Here is a 22,655-nt window from a genome sequence, read left to right on the forward strand (position 1 = left end):
AGAGAGAGAGAGCGCGCGCGTGTGTGTTTGCGGCGATTAACGCAAGATGGCGAGCTGGCTTTTATATATTTATACGAGGAGAGAAAGAGGAAGCACCCGAGAAGTGCGTAGCTGTCGCGTGGGTCCCACCGTTGAGTTTTAAAATGTGGGAGCCAGTTCCCACGTGGGTGAAAGGGACAGAGAGCCTGCTCCAGGATATAAGGGCATAATTGCATTTGAGTTATTTACCCTATAGTTTCCCTTTTACTTTTGCACTTACATTACATACCTTCACTTGTTTTTTTGGGAATACTTATACGCTAAAAAGTTTTAAGTTATGCATTTTAATATTCTTAATCATACAAATATGAGGGTTTACTTCTGAAAATGTTCATGTGACACTCACTTGCTAATTTTAGAACATTTTAACTCTTGATACGTGCTAAATTTATTGTTAAAACTATCAAACCTATTTTTTTAAAATAGAACTAAGGTAATGTTTGAAATAGAATTACGGTAGTTTTAATATTGAATTTGTAAATAGTTCTAAAACTAGCATCTAAGTGTCTCATGAGAATTTTTAAGAGAAATTTTTAATGTTAACATAACTGAGGGTATTAAAGTGCAAATTATAAACATTTTTACATCTATAAGTGCTTCCAAAAAAATATGAGGGCATATAAGTACAAAGTAGGAGAAACTACATAGTATTTAGTTGCAATTAAGCAATAATAGGGGGACGTGGATTGTGGGCCCCAATGCTCGAAGGTTCTCAGAAATTCGAAGAAAAAATTAAAAATACTGATGAATGCACATTTGCAATAATTTATTAGTTTTCTTATTGTAATATTATTTGGGATGTTAACGAGTACTTGCATGACGATGTAGTTATAAGAGTCCAAAGGCTCCGAACCCATGTAATTGAACTCTTCCTACCTTTATAGCTTTATCTTGATTTTAAATATGTTTTAGATGGTGTGACAACATCCGCCCCCCACACACTAATGAGCATCACATCTGATATGGAAGAAAATATTGGCAAAATATTACAAATTGATGAGTAATTTTAAAAAATAAAAAATAATTGAGAGTAGAGATTAAAAGATGACAGCTACAAACCAAATTTTTAGAGTTTGATGTATTAATCATATTCTTCCATTCAGTTAAATTATGAATCATCTCCTCTGTTTAATCAACTATTATCGTATCTTTCATATTGCTTTAAATCAAGATCTTTTTGGTCTATCTATGATCTCTTATGCCCCCATTAAAATATCAAAAAAAAAAGAAAAAAAAAGAAAAAAAGAGTAGATATATACATATTACACCAGGATATCTCATACTAGGACTTATGACATGAATCATATTTTTTCATAGATTTCTACGATGGTTGGTTAAATTAAGTTATTTTGAGTCTACATCTAGTTGTTATTTTGAGTCTACATCTATTTTGAGTCTAATCTGTTTCTTTTGCCCTATGGTATCATCTCATCAATTTGTCTAACCCATCAATTTGCCTAACCAGTACATCACTTCCATTGCAACAAGGGTTAACATGTCTCCGACGGGCACATGAATTTTAGTTACAATTATCAAGCACAAGCACGGCTCTATATTCAAATCTGATTAAATAATTAGGATCAAGTAGATGTTTAAATCTAGTTCAGAACACAGAAACATGACTCGCATTATCAGTTTTAAATCAATGCAATCAATATATAATATCAATATAGTTAGTAAACATCAGTTTAACAGTTAAAAACATTATTATAATTAACATGAAATAACTTAATTTAAGACACATGATTTAGCATTATTGACATTCTCTTTTCTTTTCATATGATTTTTCCATAGAAGTTCCAATAAAGAATTTGCCCCCCTTTATTTCACGCAGGAAGAAAAGCTAAATATAGCAAAATATTTGGATAATTTAATGCACCGATCCACTGATTTTTCTTATGAATCATCCACGATATAATTAGATTAGTCATTGTTATTTATTTCATTGTGATTGGCTAATCAGTCTCACAGATATTATGACTCTTAAAAAACACCTAAAGATGTTTTATTTATTAAAGTAATTGAAAAGAATCCAAAAAAGAAGTCACGCTTAGACCATGAGAACAAATACCTTGGAATAGAATCCCCTCAATTTTCTATTCCTTTTGAACTATAACAAAGCTACATGATTGATAATATAAAATCTTAGGAGATTACAAAAAACGATTCAAAGTGCATCATAAATAATAGGGTTAATTTCAAAAAACACCCCACGCAAAACAACAACAAGAAAAAAAAAACTTTGGGGTTTGTTGTACATAACCCTCCTAAACTTTGTTCATCTCACATAACCACCCTGAACTACGGGTTGTCTCACAAAACCTCCATGAACCTTATATTATCTCACATAACCCCCCTGAATGTAATGTGTAAATAACTAAAATATCTTCAAGTGAAAAAAAAACTTAAAATTTGTCACTTGTCACTTGCATGCAACATACTCCGTCCCCAAAATTTTGAGTTTTTTTTTTCTCTCAAGAAAATATTAGTTATATGCAAATTACAAGTAGGGGGCTAGGTGAGATAAATTAAAGTTTAGGAGAGTTTTGTGAGACACCTCATAGTTCAGGGGAATTAAGTAAGATAAATAAAGTTTAGGGAAGTCAAGTGCAACAACCCCAAACTTCAGGGGCGTTGTGTGATATTAACCCTAAATAATACCAAAATTAAACCGTGTCCTTTCATAACCAATACTGTGTTGACCCAAACGAGGAACAACACGTGCTAATTTGGTCATCAATAGGAATAATAATAATAGTAATAATAATAAATTTCTTCTTGATCGAATGCTTCAGAAGATATGAAATTATTAGATGTTTATTCTATTGTGAAGGTTCTACTTTCATGGAAACTTCAATCCAAGCCGCTCAATCTTCTTGGCTTCAAGCATTGAGACTATCAATTATGATTCATCAGTTGGAAATTTGGAATTCTTCAATCCATTCTAAAAAGGGGTTAGTTGCAAGATATGATCTAGTGTTAGGATTCAGTCACTTTTATGTCTAATTTTTTTATTCACACTTAAACACACTGATATCCCCAGCGACTCATATATCCATTGCTGTTTTATCTGTAATATACAAAGTGAACAGGAAGCCTCTTAGCATCACATGACAGATATAAACAAGAGGAGCACTAGAGGCACATCTTGGGGCACACTCCCAACCACATACCCTCACCTGCTACAGTACAGGGGGCCCCACCTGAGATTTTTTTAAAAAATCTCAGGTGGGGCCCCCTGTACTGTAGCAGGTGAGGGTATGTGGTTGGGAGTGTGCCCCAAGATGTGCCTCTAGTGTTTTTTTATAAACAACGGAGAAATAATTCTGTAATGACAAAGATTATGGTTAACCCTGTACAATACAAGAGGATATAAGTCTAGAACTACAATTAATCCTTCTAAGGTAGTGAATGGGATCTTATTAAAGCAGATCCGATGGTAGCTTTGACAAACATACGATTTCCCAAGACATGTCTATAGAGATAATTAATATGAGATGACAATTTAATTTGCTGAATGAGCTATAAAGAGCAGAATAACAGTAAACTCTATACCACAAGTCACATCAAAGTATTTCTATCTTTTTTTCCTTTTTTTTTGATAACTTGACCCAGAATCGAACCGAAGATCGTTGGAGCCATATTGGAAGCCCCCGTGGATGGTAAACTATTTCTATATTGATAGCTCATTTAACATAAGGATAACTGAAATCCCTCAACATTACAAATTCTACTGGACAAACAGCTCCTAAGAAGAGATTATAATACTTGATTTATCAGTTGTTTTTGTTGGTGGTAAAAGACAACATCAGCTTTTCTCACCTCCTGATCCTACTGATTTTTTATTAGAGAGACTATGGTCCAGATGCTATTTATCATATATGTATCCGCTTACCACTCAAGCATACAAATATAGCTTCAGATATACATTGGTAAGAAATATTCATATTCATATTCGCTAAAATTAGATACAGATATGCATGCGGATACATATGCGGCTATACACACATACAGAACGGATATTAGAAAACTAGATAATACTTTAAGAAAAATATAATCCCTTTGATACAAGAGAGTTCATTCATGTTGGTTATATCTGAAAACCTAAGATTAGAAATTAACCTCAAACCCAATAATCTAATAATTAAAATTGTTGCAACAATATGACCAGAATATATTCGGATATTTCGGACACGAATACGGATATTTAACTACATAACCATATTCGTAACAATATTTGTTTGGTTATATATTTTAGTAACCATAACCATATCTTAAATAGGCATTATATAAATATTTTCTCGTATAAGGATATTTTTGTGCACTCCTACTATTGATGGTAAAAAGCCTTTTCAAATCCATCCTTTTGATCTTTGTATCTTACTACTTTAAATCAATATTTGACTTGATGCAATGGGGTTTTTTCACATGTATGCAAACTTGTAGTCATTTATTCACCAACAAGAACCTCCTATAACCTCTTTCACCCACAATCAACTGAGAATCTATAAAATCAAACATAAATAGCCTTATTTTCATTTACTCATCTCCATTTAATCATAGCCCGCAGGTTTCAAGTCTCATAAGTTAAGTCGTACATATACCAAGATTGACAGCCTTAAATTAACCCTCTGTCATGTGAACATCTATATGTATCCTCTATAGTTTCTTTGCATGGTCTAGAATCTAGATAGACAAAAGACCACCCTATCAAGCCGAAAGAATAACGCGACACATTTTTGTACCTCTTGTCATTGAAACATTAAACCAACAAAAGTAAATCAATTCAGCATCCTGTAACACGTGTAAAATAGTGAAAATGATTTACTGTGGAAAAAGTGGGAAACAAGGAATTCACAGCATTTTGACAATGAAACATCGAAGAGTAACAAATAACCATAACACAACTAGTAAAATTTAACCTGCAATTTACCATTCCAATACACAAATTAGGAACCCACCATACAACCATAATATTAAAAATTCATACTGAAGGCAATACAAATTCAGCAGATCACAAGTTTTAAGAAAATTACAACTTCGGAAAGAGTCCAATTCCGCCATTGATACCCTGGGATATTCTCTTTAAAGGTAATTCATATTGAAGGCATACAAATTCAGCAGATAAAAAATTTAAGAAAATTACAGCTTTGGAAAGAGTCAAATTCCGCCGTTGATACCCTGGGATTTTCTCTTTAAAGTTCAAAAGATATTATTTGAGGTAAGGATGAGAGGAGGTGATACCGGCTGATACCAGGACATGCTCCTTTGTGAAGTTCATCGGCCTTGTTATAGTGGCGTCGCGAATCCTACAAAAGTAATCGAAATATGGATGCAAAATATTAGCATTCAGTCTATAGTTCAAGGGAGGAAAAAACCAAGTTTATCACTAAGAAATGTTACAATATCATGTTTTATGTAGACATCATAAAGAAATAAGAGGGAAAGAAGCACATTACAAGCCAAATACCATCAATTTCATGTTTAACTTCAGCATATCCATTGATTAGATTACTTTTCTGGATTAACCCCAAAAGAAAAAGAAAAAGAAAAAGAAAATCAATTCTTCGGAACAACAACAAACAAAAAACAAAAAGTTGGCCATTTTGATATTACCCCCAAAATGCTTGGAAATTGCCCCTGGGGGTTTTGTCAAATTTACCAAATTGAGGACATAAATTGTTGTTCACAAGTTTTCGTGAAATGGATCAAGAAGATGAAATTAAGGAATATCTAAATTGGTGCAAAATTGTTAGCCAGATTAACTACAGAAAAATGGGCCAGGGTTATAGAATCTTGCTGAGTATTTGACAGGTGATTTTTACCAAACTTTCTGATCTGTGCAAATTATACTCATGAAACTAAAGAATAACCTCCAATTTTTTTCTAGTACACAAAGCCAGCTAAAATGATACCCCTTTTCAAAGTGAGCCGCGTTAATCTCTAGGGCAGAAAATGAACCAAGAATAGCAGGGTTCCACATCCACATCGAGCCAAATGAAACACTGAGGACTATTTTGCAACTCCCTCTTAAATTAGGTTAGTGGAATAAACCTAGGCCAGAACCTACACCTTGTTTCAAACAAATGGGTCAGGATTTATTCTAGTTTTGTTAGTTCAAATTTTGGCCTTAAAGTGCAGGTGAAGCCTTGAAAATTACATCATCAATAACTATAAACTGGTTGCCTGCTTGCTCTGGCCTATAGTCCATTTAGAAGAATTGTGAGACACAGGACTTTGTGAGACACAGGGCCATCGATAACAGGAGATAGTATTGTGTATAGAACGAACCTTGGGAGTTTTAAAGCAGTGGATTGAGGAAGATTTGAGTTTTATTATTACTTGCTCACTCAAGGTAAGATTTTAACCAGCAGTTGGGAGTATGGAATCTTAAGCTCTATTCCAAGTAGTTGTTGGAGACTCAAATACAGCATGCTATGTTCCTTTCCAAGTGTGTTGTTTTGTTACTCTTATATAGCTGAAACAAGCTATAGGTGCAGTTTAGTCTCCTATTCTCTGGTAAGAAAGTAGATTAAGCAAATTTCTTCTTACAAACAAAATAATATTTTCTTTAATTATAGATAAGAAGTGTACAGTACATGTGTCAACTAGATCAGAAACAGGTCAATAAACCCTAACACGAACAAACCCAATGAAGTACTAACATGAAAACCAAAATNNCCCCCCCCCCCCCCCAAAAAAAAAAAAAAAAAAGAGACTAAAAACATAAAAAAGAAGCATTTGGGACCGAAAATAAAAAAAATTAGGGCAATGGAATTGACACAAATTAAGGGAAAGAATCAAATTAAACTACAAATACATACTAACTAGGGGGAAATTCACAACAAACTCTTGTAAAGAAGTATAAGGTTGAGGGGAAGAGAAAAACATGGATGAAAAGAGAGAAAGATTAACATTGTTGAAGAGAGAAAGGTGTAATTTCTTCACAGAGATCCGAAGATGATGAAGCCCGGCGGCGACCACTGGCACGGCGGCAACTTACAGCGTGGTGACAATTTTCGCCGTAGTGGAGATGGAGGCATGGTGGCAAGTCGTGATCGGATGTGGCGAAGGACTCTTGAGGAGTCGCCATAGCTCTATGGGAGAAAAAATAAATTGAAACGCTAAACTCAAAACACCTTTTGGTGTTTTGTGAAAAGCGTTTATTTTGGGATTTTTGGGTTGTGACATGCTTTAGCCCAAGATAAACGCCTTGGTAACCAAACAACTTCATTTGGTTTCTTTGGGAATAAAAAAGAGAAACAGGCCAAGCGCCACGATTCCCAAACACGCCCTAAAAAACACATTTTTGTTTGCACTTAATACAGCCGTGATCCCCTATGACAAGCATAAACATATCAACCTATATGATTATCTTTAAACAAGGATGTGATATGTTGCATGTGGCTATCTAATACTTTAACCGTACAATTCATATAATTATGGGTTTGCAGATTATTTCTAATAAAAAACCCAAGGTTTTCTATCAGCAATGTTTAGTTTTTTTTATGAACTACCTATGAATTTGGAAAGAAAAACTATATAGAAGGATATACCATCGGCCAAGCTTCATGAAGCAGAAAGTTAGACAAACAATTGCACAAACAAGGTAAACGTGAGAAGGCACGGGTCCATTCATAAGAGACTAGATTTAGCTCTTATTGAGGGTGTTATAACATAGTTATAATGTGAGTAAAAACTCACTTGAAATGAGATTATCTAAATATGAATAAAGGAGCAGTTATGAGCCTGGAACAGGGGTAGACCAAAACTGCATATGGATTCTACTTTCATAAAAGCGATGGCCATTACAAAAGCTGATTGATGTAAAAATTTATGTAGAAGATGCCAAACTGTCAGAATAAAGACTTTGTTGTTGATATTTAAATCACCTTTGTGGTTGGATAGAAAATGAACTAAAACAGACCGAAAGAAAAGTGTAAACGAAAGGAAAAATGAAAATAAAAGAAAGTGAAAATGTTACTTCTTTGTTTAGAGTGTAGGAACATCGAAAAGTATAAGATGAGCATGAATGATCCGAAAATGATCAAGCGTGAGGCAAAGAAGAGATTGAGGAATCCAAGTTCACAATGAGCTGGATGGCACCACAACAAACTGCAATCCACTCTCAAAATAAACAAATTTCCAGGTATCGGAGAGAGGTGGTAATCTCAACTTGAATACTTAAAAGTCTATACTAAACTTTTATTGCTATTAAAGGCAGAACTACTACAACTCATGAACTTCAGCAATCCAAGCAAACAACATGAGTTGCAATTGCAGTTCTATAATTGCTAGTTCTGCGAATAACAGATCTACACAGAATTACAAGAGGTTATTTTTATCAGACAACAAAAATCACAAATCGCAATAAATTTGATGGAAATTAATTGGAAAAAATTACCTTCAGAAAGCCAAGCCCAGCCCCCAGGCTTTGAAGAGAGCTTGGAGATGAGCAATGCTGAAGCAGTCACACTATGCAAAGGCATCAAAGATTGAACACATCCCAACTCCACAGGAATCCTATTAAATCCAGTATTGCACATACAACACATATTAACATCAAAACTACCAATAAAATTCAATAATCACGGGCAAAATTCTACATATGTCTTCAGAAGCTATAACCAACAAAACCCAGAACACGGGCATCTAAAAAATTAAAACTTTACCCCAAAAAAATCATTAAAATTACTAAAAAAATATGCAGAAACAAAAGAAGTTACGACACCTTGAGAAGCCCAATGGGAGCTTGCGAGGGGAGAGGCGAGCAGAGGTCAGAGATGGAGAGGAGAGAGGAGTGGGTCCCACGAGGGAGGGTTTCGGAGAAGATACAGAGGAGCGAAGTAGAATCCTCCTCAAACCCCCACCGCCATTGCTGCTGCTGATTTCATGCTAAAACCCTCTCCCTCACTTTCTTCGTCGTGGTTGGTTGTTTTGGGCTAAAACGTTTCACCTGGGCTGGGCTCCAACTGTTCTTTATCTGAATCTGGCCCAAACGGCTGCACTCAAGGCCCAAATTGACCACCCCTTAAAATACAAAATTGCATTATTTTAAATTTTTTTTATCAATCTACTTTATTTGTTGTCCCTGCAAATGATCTATGACGTTATACCGGAGCACAAATTCTATCGGAAGAATCCGCATATGGGAAGGCAAGATATATTCAACTTTAAAAGAGAGAGGTATATCATCGCCAGCGCTGCTCGTATCCACATAGTATTGCTACTGACTTTTGGCATAATAGGCTAATAGCACAACACGAACAAATAAAAGTGCTATCACTGCTGTACGCATGTCAATAGAATACAACGTTCATAGCAGCAAAACATGTCTTTTTGACATAAACAACAAAAAATGGGGTCCAATAGTTTTGTCAGAAGAATTCATTCCCTGATCAGTTTCTCAATTTCAGCTGCACTTACGAAAACAGGTGATATAAGGTTTCCTGACAGAGAACCAGCTTCACTTTCAGTAGAGATGCTGAACACAAATAGCATTAACTTATTTCAATACACAACATCAAACAAGGGAGATGGTCAATCCACAGCATCAATTCAAGCTGCCGCAGCCTCCAAGAGCTCCCTCTCTGCTCTCTCCCTGATCCTCCTCTCGAGCTCCGGCCTGAAATGCCTGATCAATCCCTGCACTGGCCAAGCTGCTGCATCACCCAACGCACAGATCGTGTGGCCTTCGATCTGCTTTGTGATCTCTTGAAGCATATCAATCTCTTCAAGTTTTGCGTTGCCCACCTTCAACCTCTCCATCATCATCCATAGCCATCCTGTCCCCTCCCTGCAAAGGGTTGAAATCGATCGAACAGTTGATATTCTATTCAGTAGTTCATTTAATGCAAGAACATTAACAGCAATAAAGCCTATATCCAAAAAAATTTGGAGTCAGCTACATGAATCATCTCCTGCACTAAGAAATCCTTGTCATATTTCTCTTGAGAGCTTCTAGCCAAGTTCTCCTAGGCCTAGCCTTTGTCCTCCTCCTTCATTAGTTATAATCTCATAATTTCTCCTAACTGATATTGTTAATAGTAAACAAGTGATTGGAACTATTCAGTTCATAAACCATCTACATATTTGATTCATTTTATTACCACCTATTCATTTATATTTTGTAATTTAGTCCTTGACCAAGAACTTTTGTGAAATATGATAAGATGTTGTCTTTGTATGCATAGTTATAGATGTCAAATTTGAAACCAGCCAGCTTTCTGTTTTCTAAGTTTACTATTAAAAGCAAGTGACACCGCTGCATTGGGACTGTTTCTCTAATCGTTGTAGGGAAGCATGTTTCTGTGGCTATTTGTTATTGATTTTTCTACATTGTATTAGTAAGATCCTTTGCACAAATGTGATTGCCTGCTAGTTTTATTACCCAGAAAATTACAATATATGAAAACATGTTTCTCTCTCTCTCATTTTTTAGCTTTTATATAGTGTGACATGTTTCTGTTACTCTATTAGTATTTCTCTGTATCACTACTGGTGCCCGTTACCAAACAATTACTGAAGAATAATTATCAAATAATATGGGAAAAAATTTGCGCAAATACATAAGAGGATTATTCACGAATAATTATCGAACACCAAAATATATAAATGAAATGAATCTGAATAAAGCTAAATGAACAAAATTTGAGCCCAAATATCTTACTAGTTACTACTCAATTCAATTTGGTTCATTTCCACCCTTACCTGCAAGGTGTGCACTGCCCGCAGCTCTCGTGCTTGTAGAAGTACGACAACCTTGCAATTGCATCCACAACATCAGTGGATTTGTCCATAACAATCACCGCTGCGGTTCCCAATCCGGACGTAACGGCCTTTAGGGCATCGTAGTCCATCAAGACATCATCACAAATGTGTTTCGGGAGGAGGGGAACCGAGGAACCTCCAGGTATAATTGCCAGCAAGTTATCCCACCCTCCTCTTACTCCACCGCAGTGTCTTTCTAGCAACTCTTTCAATGGAATGCTCATCTCTTCTTCCACAGTGCAAGGCTTGTTCACGTGTCCGGAAATGCAGAAGAGCTTTGTGCCAGAATTGTTCTTCCGACCAAAGCTTGCAAACCATTCGGGCCCACGCCTCAGAATCGTGGGAGATACTGCAACAGTTTCAACGTTGGTTACAGTGGTTGGGCAACCGTAGAGACCCGCATTGGCTGGGAATGGGGGCTTCAATCTTGGTTTCCCTTGTTTTCCTTCGAGACTCTCCAATAAAGCAGTCTCCTCCCCACAGATATAAGCACCAGCACCATAGTGGATATGAACATCAAAATCATACCCGGATCCACATGCATTCTTCCCTAAAAGCCCAGCTGCATATGCTTCTTTCCTTGCCTTCTCAAGGTTTAAACGTTCGTTTACATACTCTCCTCTGATGTAGATGTAAGCAGCGGTTGCCCTCATGCCAACACCAGCAATCAAACACCCCTCAAGAAGTTTATGGGGGTCATGGCGCATAATTTCTCTATCTTTGCAAGTACCGGGTTCACTCTCATCAGCATTCACAACAAGATACGAGGGGCGGCCATCGGATACCTTGGGCATGAACGACCACTTGAGACCAGAAGGGAAACCAGCTCCTCCACGTCCTCGGAGGCCAGATTTCTTCATTTCATTCACAATCCAATCGGTTCCCTTGAGCACAAGGTCCTTAGTCTTGTACCAGTCACCCCTCTTCATAGCACCTTTGAGGAATGGGTCGTGCAAGCCATAAAGGTTGGTGAATATGCGGTCCTCATCTTTGAGACCACCGAAGTGGGTTTTCTCTGGAGGTGGAGGTGGGGGAGGAGACTGAGGTGTGCTTGCTGTGGTTGCAGCTTGGGTGTTGAATGATCTAGTAGTAGAATCTAGAGTTGCTGTTGGAAGAGAATATAGGTTCTTGAGGAGACCCTGGAAAGAAATAAATTGAGTGTCAGAAATATTTTCAAACTTTGGATTAAATTTCGGCAGAGAGAAATCAAATGAATGAACCAAGCTATCTATTTTAAAAGAGTTAGTAAAAAGATGCACTGCTGCCAACACTATCTTGATGCTACAACAAGCTTGGAAATGCCCTTTAAGCAATCAAATAGAATTAGGAGATAAATCTTCAAGCAACGATCACATTTACTCCCATGTCCATCCAAAAATAAGAATAAGGTTCTGCAACTGTACAAATTATGAAATCCTTGGAATCTTCTTTCAAAACCAGAATGAATCTACAATTACATGGAACCCTCCACATTGTAATATTTCTCCAAACCAATAACAAAAGCAAGTCCCACGGACCCGGAATGCTTATTCTAGGACCTTCTTTGTCAATATTGATGCTTGATTATGAAAGAACCGATGAACCCATTCATGACGCATTTCTTTCCCAATTTCAGACAAGGAAATAGCAAAATTTATAATCAGAACATGGAGCTCCTTGAAGATATTAGGTAAAGCTTGGTGATTACAAAGGACAGAATTGAAAGCAGACACATGCATGACATATGCAAGTGTTTACAAGCTTGTGTGCTCGCATGTGTCTGTATATAAGTGTGAGGAGGACAAGAGGAGGTAGGGGCAGCTATAGCAGGACTTACAGTTACCTTAAGAATTTCTAAAGATCCAAAATTGACGAGAATAAAAGAAATATGACACGGTGAGAAAACATGAGCACTCACTAGTTCCTGTTAGGGAGTTCATGGACAAGGAATTTGATCAGGAAAATCAGACAGGAAGAAGCTATTAAGTAGTCAACAGACAAAAGGCAGAAAACAAAGTGTTTGCAACCCGGACAGTCTACTAAGTAATTAACTGACTAACAGAAGGCATGACATAAAATCGAACTTGCTCGTTGCTGCTATTAGGCCTGAACTTATAAACCCTCTATCAGTCTACCAAATTTTGCTAATCAAACAACAGCTTCAGTAAAAAAAAAGAGGGGGAAAAACTGTATAACTGGATAAATTCTCTGCATCTATACATTTTCAACATGTCATCCAGATCATGTACCACAACACCTGATGCAAAGACCTCAAAACTAAGGTTTTAACCTATTTATTCTGCTACATCACAGATCCTTAGAGAATGCAAGGTCTATCAAGCATCATCTCAGTCCCACCATTTCTCCTGCAACACAATTATCACATTTTTTATATCACATTAAACAAGACTTCTACTAGATCAATGATAACAAACATTAATGTTTGGTATGAGTCCTCTCTGAGTAACACCTTAACTAGGTCGTGTACATTTAAGGGCTTATGAAAAGCAACTCCAAGAAAAATCAACCATCCATATTAAATCATGAAGTGTGGCCCGTGGGAGAAGACCAGGCCAACTGAATGTTATCCTTGGATACTGTCAACACTTCACCAAAGTTGAACTTTCGATATGTCAACATGTGGATTTTTTGCCTCTTATTAGAAACTTCCTCTACAAGAACACACTTCGAAATGATGGATCAGTTTTGGAGTATATGTGAGTACGTCTAAAAATCCAGTCGTTAACACACAGAAAAAAGCTAATAACAAATACTTCTGAAATGTCATTTACACACAAAAACAAAATATAACCAAGCATGCATTTCGCTCCATGTACAGCAACATACGCTGGCCAGAACAGAAACGAGGACAGTGATTTTAGCTGGTGTTTAAGGGATCATCTATGTTTACAAAATACACTTTAGAAACAAAAAATATGCAATATGCCTAGCGTCAACTGATATCAGATGAGTCCTTTCTTCATTACATTTGTAACTTGTTCCTACAAAAAGTTACTCCTCCAGGTTCCCATATTAACTTTTCAAACCATTCTCAAAGTCTCAAAACCATATTAACTGTAGGATAAATGCTTCCAACTGTCTATTTTCAAGGACCTCAAATCATATTGAGGGGAGGATCTAAGTGTACACATAGCAGTGCACCCCTAGGGATTTGAAAATTGCATTCTTGAGTCTTGTAGACTTACACTTTGTCCCCCATGATTTAAATATATTCACACCCCAACCCTTAAAAACTTGTATCTCATTTGAATTTTAGCTCAAGTTAGAAAATTAGCCCATTTGTTAAGAATATGGCTTTACAATATTATATTTTAGGTTTTTAGGTAAATAGATACTTGTTGTCCACCCTCCCAAGATTGTTTTTATTTTATTTATTCACCACTGATCATATTATCATTCTGTCATATTAACATATGACTATAAGAGCAAGTCCAGCAAGCTCTGAAGGAGGCTCTCAAGGCTGACGTGGTCGTGGAAGTTGGCAGCCCCCCTCCAGCAAGCTCCTAACCGCTCCCAAGGCCGCTCTCAGTGCCTACGTGGCGGTGGAGAGCTTCAGAGCTCGGAAGCGCTCCACAAATTTGTGGAGCGCTTGGGAGCTCCCAACTGGGGTAAAATTTTACAACCCCCCCCACACACACACACACACAAAAAGCCCCCTACCAAATCAGGCCAATCTCCTGTTGCACCGCCGAATGCCGATCTATTCGCCACCGTCGAAGAAGAGGATTTGGGGTTGGGGAGCCAGACCTTGTGGTCGTCGTAGCCGAAGAGGAACGCGAGGCGAAGAGGAGGTTGTGGTCGTCGTAGCCGAAGGGTTTGGGGTTTGGGGCTGGAGATTGGGGAGCCAGACCTTGTGGCCGTCGTAGCCGAAGAGGAACGCGAGGCGAAGAGGAGGTTGTGGTCGTCATAGCCGAAGGGTTTGGGGTTTGGGGTTTGGGGTTGAAGGTTACGGGAGAGGATTTGGGTTTGGGGATTTAATTGGGTCTGTTGTTTTGATAAAATAATAGATATAATGAAGATAAGACGTTGAGTTGAATTGAGACGTTGAGTTGAATTGAGCCGTTAAAAATAAGACGTTGAGTGAAAAATTTAGCCGTTGAGATGAAAAAAACTGGCATGAACAGTAAAAAATCATCTATAAATTCTCAATTCACTACACAAAGATTTCCACACAACTCTCAATTCTCAATTCTCTCATAAAAAAACTCTATAGTTTCCTATCAAATTACAAATCTCATGGATCCCTCCCAAAACTTTTATTCACAACTCCTTACCGGTGAAGGATCGTCGTTCTATACAGAAGTCATAGAAGAAGGTCACCCCATCGAGTTCTCGCAATCGGCAACACAACAAGTGTCATCCCAAGAAACACCGACCACAGAAGAAGGCTTACACGCAGTCCGAAAATTGGACTGTCCACGAGGATAAGCTTCTTGTGTCTGCTTGGCTGAACACGAGCCAAGACGCCATCCAAAGTACGGGGCAACACAAAGATAAGTTTTGACACCGAGCTAACGACTACTTTATTCTATACTCCACCGATCCAACGAGCCGCACACCAAACCAAATGATGCATCGTTGGTCAACGATTCAATTGTCCGTCAACAAGTTTTGTGGGTGCGTTGCTCAAATTGAAGGAAGACAAAGATCTGGTACGGGAATTATTGACCAGGTAAATATTTAATTATGTTTGATAATGTTTGCTCAGATTCAATATGTTTAATTATGTTTGATTATTCTAAAATTAACTCTTGTGTAGACTGCAGAAGTAAAAGAATTATATCAATCTCTTTATGGTAAACCATTCGTGTTTGACCATTGCTGGGTTGAGTTGCGTCATCATCAAAAGTAGATCCAACAAATAAAAACTTACAATAAGATTCGATCACAGCCGAGAAGAACCACATACTCTGATTCCTCACCAAACAATTCCATGCCAGCGACCCCCATCGAGTTGAACACTGACTCGGATGATGTTATAGCAAGACCTGAAGGGAGGAAAGCGGCAAAGCTCAAGAGGAAACAAAATATGAAAAACTCTGAGTCCGCTAAGTCCATCATGGGAGAGGCTTTCGCGTGGATGAAGGAAACCACCAATCAAAAAATAGAGCTAAAACAGAAGAAACAAGATGACGATATCATGAAGATGGATCTCTCAACACTCAATTCAGTTCAACGACAATACTTTGAAATACGTCAGGCAGAGATATTGGAGAGGTGGATGTCTAAGGGTTCTTCCTAATTATCATATATTATCTTGTATTAGATTTATGATTGTACTCGCATCACATCCTAATTAGTTCTTCCTAATTATCTTGTATTAGATTTATGATTCTACTTGAAGTTAAAAATTTTGGCATTTAATGAAAACTACTTTATTGAAAAGAAAATTGGCGTAGTACAACTCGAACTTCTTTGCTGAAATTACATTAGACATAAAGAAACTTAATCCTCGTCGATGGATCCCTTGAGCTGCCACAGATGCTCGATCAAATCATTCTTTAGTGATTTGTGTGTTTGCGTGTTCCTGATTTGATGATGATTTTGGATGAACTCAGTTAGAGGTACCGTCCACACATGAGGAAGTTCAACGACTGGTCTCGAATCATTAAAGTCGAAGTTGTTGTCCAATTGACAATCCCGTTCATCTTCAACGATCATGTTATGCATTATGATGCAAGCTGTCATGATGTCTTTCAGCACACTAGGTTGCCAGAAACGTCTTGGTCCACGAACAATCGCAAATCGAGCTTGCAACACGCCAAAAGCTCGCTCAAGATCTTTTCTTGCGCTCTCTTGTTGTTGAGCAAAGTACTTATGTTTGTTTCCTCACGGTGCTAGAATAGTCTTCACTAATGTGGACCACTCTGGGTAAATCCCGTCGGCGAGATAGTATCTCATATTGTACTCGTGACCATTAACAGTATAGTTGCACGGTGAAGCTCTTCCCTACGCAAGTTGTGCGAAAACCGATGAACGATGTAGAACATTGAGGTCATTGTGAGACCCCGGCAGTCCAAAGAAGGCATGTCATATCCAAAGATCTTTACTAGCTACGGCCTCCAAAATAATTGTAGGTTCATGAAAATGTCCAGTATACATACATTGCCAGAAGGTTGGATAGTTCTTCCATATCCAGTGCATGCAGTCGATGCTCCCAAGCATACCAGGAAAACCTCGTTGTGAACCTTCCTCGAGCAAGTGTGCAACGTCTTCATTAGTCGGTGAACGAAGGTATTCCTCCCCAAAGATGTTGATAATCGATCGAACGAACCTCTTCACGCTCTCAAGTGACGTACTTTTACCGATCCGAACGTAGTCGTCAACGGCGTTAGCGGATGCTCCATATGCGAGCATCCGCATAGCTGCAGTAATCTTTTGAAGGCTAGATAGTCCCAACTGTCCAGCATCATTCCTCTTTTGGACGAAGTACTTGTCATGTTCGACGACAACGTCGTGGATTCGAAGGAATAACGAACGCGTCATTCTGAATCTTTGACGAAAATAATGAAGAGGATATGTTGGTGCGTCAGCAAAATAATCTTGAAACAACCGATTATGGCCTTCCAGTCGGTATCGATGGAGCACGATACATCTTTTGTGTTGAACTGAAGTTGAACCTTTCTCTTGTTCTTCTTCCTCGACGACAGCAGCTCCCATAAAAAAGGTCTTCATCATTTCATCATCGCTAGAGCTAGATGAGCTAGACATTTTGTTCTGGGAGACGATGGGTTGAGGTGAGAAGGCATCGAATTTTATAGGAATCAGTCGGTTGACGGTCAAAGTTTGTGATACCTCAAACTTCGTGCCCAACCTCGAAGACCGCGAGCTACCTCGAAGACCGTGAGCGTTCCCTCAAATTCCGTAGATTACCTCGAAGATCGTGAGCGTTCCCTCGAAGACCGTAGATTACTTCGAAGACCGCAGTAATCTTTTCGAAGACCGTGTGCGCTCCCTCGAAGGCCGTATCCAACGGTTAGAAAGTTAATAAAAGAGGTTTAAATATAATTGAAATTAATGGGTAAAAAAATTAAAATAGAAGAGGGGTTTTTATGATATTGTTGGAGCTCCTAACTAGGAGCTTGTTGGAGCTCCATAAAATAAGGAGATGCTCCCAAGACTTATTTTTATAATTTTTTATACTAAAATGCTTGAGAGCTCTTGAGAGCTTGCTGACTAGGACTCCCAACTGGGAGCTTGCTGGACTTGCTCTAAGAATAAACACATTTTTGTTATGCACAACTCTACCATCGGAATTAGGCCCTCACTAGTCAAAGCTCCACTGCTGTAGCCCATCAGTGTACGTGCTTCCCCTTCATCCTTCTATAGTTCACTACATATTCGCTTATCCTGCTTTAGTTTGACATGTATCTACCTAGAATTATCATGCTTCTGAGACATGCATATGCATGGACTATCTGATGTGCATAGATTATAAACAAATGTAACAAGTAGAACTACTAGATCAGTTTGAATTGCAAATAAGAACAAATTTAAAGAAACAGCATTTACATAGAATGAAAAATTTATGTTGGCCAAGATATCATCAGGGTTCCACAAAGAATAAGAAAGGTGAGTTGCATGAAAAAATAATCAAGTTTAGCGTTTTGTTTGTCTACCACCTAGAACTATTTCCATTACTGGAAAAATACCACAAACTTTAAAATCTACTGAAAAATATCACATACTATCAAAAAATTATCCTAACTATGTTCAAGGGATAGAACTAAACTAAAGAGGGTAACTAGAAAAGCACAAAGTATCCAGCTCAAAAGCACAAAGTAATATTAGCACGAAACATATGATCTACTAAGTAATATTTTTAGAGTATATTAGCACGAAACATATGATCTACTACTGAACTCACACTCCAAAATCTTAAAACTCTCAGTCAGCGAACTAGAAAAGCACAAAGTATCCAACTAAGTAAACAAATTTCTTCTCAAAGATCAAAACTTCCCCCTCTTCAAGCTCAAAAGCAACCATCTCCAAACAAAAATCTATAATAATAATAATACTAAATCTATTAAAAAATCCTAATTACGGAATCCCCAATCTCTCCGATCCCACCGATTCATACTTATCAGATCCCAAAATCAACAACTCGAAGCTACTATTGACAAGATTTAAACGTATCCAAATCACTAAAAAGCCACAAAAAAAAGAGCAGCAATTCGAGAGTCTAAACTTGAAATTGGGACCAGACCTTTGAGTTAGGGCACAGGAGATTGCAGGCTTTGCGCCTCGCCAAGCTGGCCATTGCCATCGCCTAGGGTTTCTCTCTCCTCAATTTGGGGGAAGAAGAGGACGATGTGTTTGAGAATGGAGAAGAGTGATCTTTAATGGACTTTTTCGCATATAATTTCTACTTCTGTTTAATTGGGCTTTGATTGATTTCATGGCCCATTAATGATCCACGTCACGGATAACTGGTCCACGAAAACGCCCACTGGGTTGTTTTAGGAAGTCCAAATAGTTGAAGGGCTAAATAATACTTTAACGTCTTAGACCATCTCCAGCAAGAGGTGAAATTTCACCTCATTCTCTCCTGCCACATCACTTTATTTAATTCAATAATCTTCATTTCCCTATCAACTCTACAACAGGAGATTTTTCAGAAAGTTTTTACTTTATTTGGGACCCACCATAAACCACATCACTTCAACATATACCCCACCATATTTATTCATTTTTTTTCCTATTTCATTTATATTACTATTTTATTATTATTATTATTAATATAACTCATATATTTATAATTATAATTTATTAATAAATAATAAATAATTGGGCTTCATCCCCGTATTTTGAGTATTTTCGGGGTGTTGTATATTTGGATGTTGTGGTTGAGGGAGGGTATTTTGAGGTTGGTTAGGAAAGTTGTAGTTGTAGGAAAAATTAGGATAGTTTTGTGAAGGATCCATGAAGAAACTAGCTTCAAATTGTAGAAAGAAGAAGAATAGGGTGTAGAAACTCAGATTTTTTTTGGTGTCCAAATGACACAAAGTTAATCTCTATTTATAGAGTTTGAAAAATGAAAATTAATGGTATAAAAATTATAAATTAATTCATTGTATTTATCTCAAAAAATATCAATTAAAAATAAGGAGGAAAACAAAAATTGCCGCCCAATCAGATTTCACCACGCGGTAGCTGGCAGGCATGCGCCTGCAGCCTCCATGCACACGTCCACGTGCCCGTTTCTGATTGGGCGGCTTCTATTTAATTTTTTTAATAAACCTATCATGCATTTAATCAGGTGGAGCCCACCAGGTCAGAAATACCCAGGGTGAATTTTTCACCCCTTGGCCTTGTCTTTTTGATTCACCTTTTCAAAAAACTCCTGCTGCAACCAAATATCTCTTCAAATAACCCCTGCTGCATATGGTCTTACACTTTCACTCAGTTTGCACCTGTACGCCTGTACGTTGTTTTTCACAGCATTTATTTACTCTAAAAAGTTGGAGGCTCGCCAAAAATAAAAAATAAAAAGGTTTGAAAGAAATCTCTCTCTTTCTCTCAAGTTTGAAGCGTATTTTTATTCTTTCCAATTGACAATTGTGCAAAAGTTTTCATTTACAAAAGGTTTCACTTGTATAATGAATATTGAGATACGAAATGTTTTTCCCTCATTTCTCAATTTTGTTGTTTAATAAGTTCTGGACTGATGCGATCTTTATTGTTAAATTAGTTATATAATTATATATATTAGATAAAAAAAGTAAGTATTATAGATGACTAAGGGGGTGTTAGTCAATTAGGACATTTTCATGCAAAATGGGATAATTGTTAAAGTAGAATAATTTTTTGCTAGTGGGATATTTTAGTGGGATAAATATGAACAATTTTGTGGAAGCGGGATATTTTGATAAAATAACGTGGGATAAATTTTTATAATCATGAAATATATATTTATGCATTTTGAAGATATAAATACTATTTATGTATTTTAAACTTACTATTATTGATTGATAATTGCTTACAATAATGTTCTTTACTATTAAATAAATTTTGGTTAGACTATAAGATATTGACAATTATTATTATAATGATGGTCTAATGATGGTGATAACCATAATAGGAAAGAAGTAAAGAAAAAAAAAAGAAATATAAAAAATAAAAAATAACAAAAAAATATGAGTTCCAGTTTTTTACCACCTAGTTCCAAGCTAAAACTTGGAATAATTTGAGAGACTAGAACTCTCATTTTTGTATAGAAAAATAAAAAAAGTGGGATAATTTTGTATCATTATCCCAATTCTAGTTTTGTTAGAGTTCTACTTGACTAACACTATAAAATTTTGTTCTTGTTTTAGTTCTATGTGACTAACACCTTAAAAATTTATCCAACAGATTATCCCAGTTTCAATTTTAAGTTCTAGGTGACTACCCCCCCCCCCCCAAGGAGACGAGATCTAATCTAACGGCATGATCTAATTATGGTGATGATCATAGTAGGAAAGATGTAAAGAAAAAAAGAAATATAAAAATAATAAATAATAAAATACATAGGAGTTCTAGTTTTTTTACCATCTAGTTCCAAGCTAAAACTTAGGATAATTTGAGAGACTAGAACTCCCATTTTTCTATAGAAAAATTAAAAAAATGGGATAATTTTGTACAATTATAATTTTGTTAGAGTTCTAGTTGACTAACACAGTAAAAATTTATTCTAATTTTAATTCTAATTGACTAACACTGTGAAATTTTATCCCACAAATTATCCTAGTTCCACTTTTGAGTTCTATTTGTCTAATCCCCTTTAGGGGGGGTTAGTCACCTATAACTTAAAATTAGAACTGGGATAATCTGTGGGATAAAATTTTAAGGTATTAGTCACATAGAACTAAACCTAGAACAAAATTTTAAGGTGTTAGTCACATAGAACTAAAACTAGAATAAAATTTTACAGTGTTAGTCAAGCAGAACTTTAACAAAACTAGAATTAGGATAATTGTATAAAATTATCCCACTTTTTTTATTTTTCTATACAAAAATAATAGTTCTACTCTCTCAAATTATTCCAAGTTTTTGCTTGGAACTATGTGGTAAAAAACTAGAACTCGTATTTATTTTATTATTTTTTATTTTTTTCTTTACTTATTTCCTATTATGGTTATCACCATCATTAGACCATCATCATTCATCATAATAATTGTCAATATCTTATAGTCTAACCAAAAGTTATTTAATAGTAACGAACATTCTTGTAAGCAATTATCAATTAATAATAGTAAGTTTAAAATACATAAATAGTATTTATATCTTCAAAATGCATAAATATATACTTCATGATTATAAAAATTTATCCCACGTTATTTTATCAAAATATCATGCTTCACAAAATTGTTCCTAGTTATCCCATTAAAATATCCCACTAGCGAAATATTATTCCACTTTAACAATTATCCCATTTTGCATGAAAATGTCCCAATTGACTAACACCCCCTTAGGAACTCCATAGAGTTCAAAGGACGTTCTTTATACCTCTTAAAAGTTGAAAACTGCTGAGGTTAATAGTGTTACCCTTTTGGTAACACAAGAGTACTAGATATTGGCTGTTCTTGATAAATGAATTATTTACAAAGGAGCCCAAAACAACTCAAAACACTAATTACCGTCTGAGTACTCTGCACAAAATCTTCTAGAACGACCCCCGAAATGCTACAAAATTGATTTGACCTAGTTAGCCATGTTCATTCATATCCCAACCTGAAACCTGAATTGATCACACTTCATAAGCATTTCCATTTAAACAAACAAAAAAATGTTAGCCATCATCTCCGGCTGTTAAAGTCTTCATCTTATGGCACCCACCGGCCTACGGCTACAGTGCCCACCGCCTA

General features: G+C 36.6%; 1 protein-coding gene across 1 annotated transcript; it reads right to left on the minus strand.

Annotated features, from left to right (window-relative positions):
* LOC109845618 (NADH dehydrogenase [ubiquinone] flavoprotein 1, mitochondrial) lies at positions 9,303-19,157 on the minus strand. The gene is made up of 3 exons (XM_020414892.1): positions 19,016-19,157; positions 10,750-11,948; positions 9,303-9,835 (listed from the first exon to the last, which is right to left on the minus strand). The coding sequence occupies exons 1-3, from the start codon at positions 19,073-19,075 to the stop codon at positions 9,598-9,600; spliced, it is 1,497 nt and encodes a 498-aa protein (XP_020270481.1). The 5' UTR covers positions 19,076-19,157; the 3' UTR covers positions 9,303-9,597.

This window comes from Asparagus officinalis, chromosome 6 (assembly GCF_001876935.1).
Source record: "Asparagus officinalis chromosome 6, Aspof.V1, whole genome shotgun sequence".
Classification (NCBI taxonomy): domain Eukaryota; kingdom Viridiplantae; phylum Streptophyta; class Magnoliopsida; order Asparagales; family Asparagaceae; genus Asparagus; species Asparagus officinalis.

Excerpts from the sequence above, each read along its gene's own strand:
- LOC109845618 (XM_020414892.1), bottom strand. The coding sequence starts at position 19,075 with ATGGCAATGGCCAGCTTGGCGAGGCGCAAAGCCTGCAATCTCCTGTGC. Across the intron at positions 11,949-19,015 it reads TCCTGTGCCCTAACTCAAAG|GGTCTCCTCAAGAACCTATA; the intron begins GTCTGGTCCCAA and ends ATTTCTTTCCAG. Across the intron at positions 9,836-10,749 it reads GGGCAGTGCACACCTTGCAG|GGAGGGGACAGGATGGCTAT; the intron begins GTAAGGGTGGAA and ends AACCCTTTGCAG.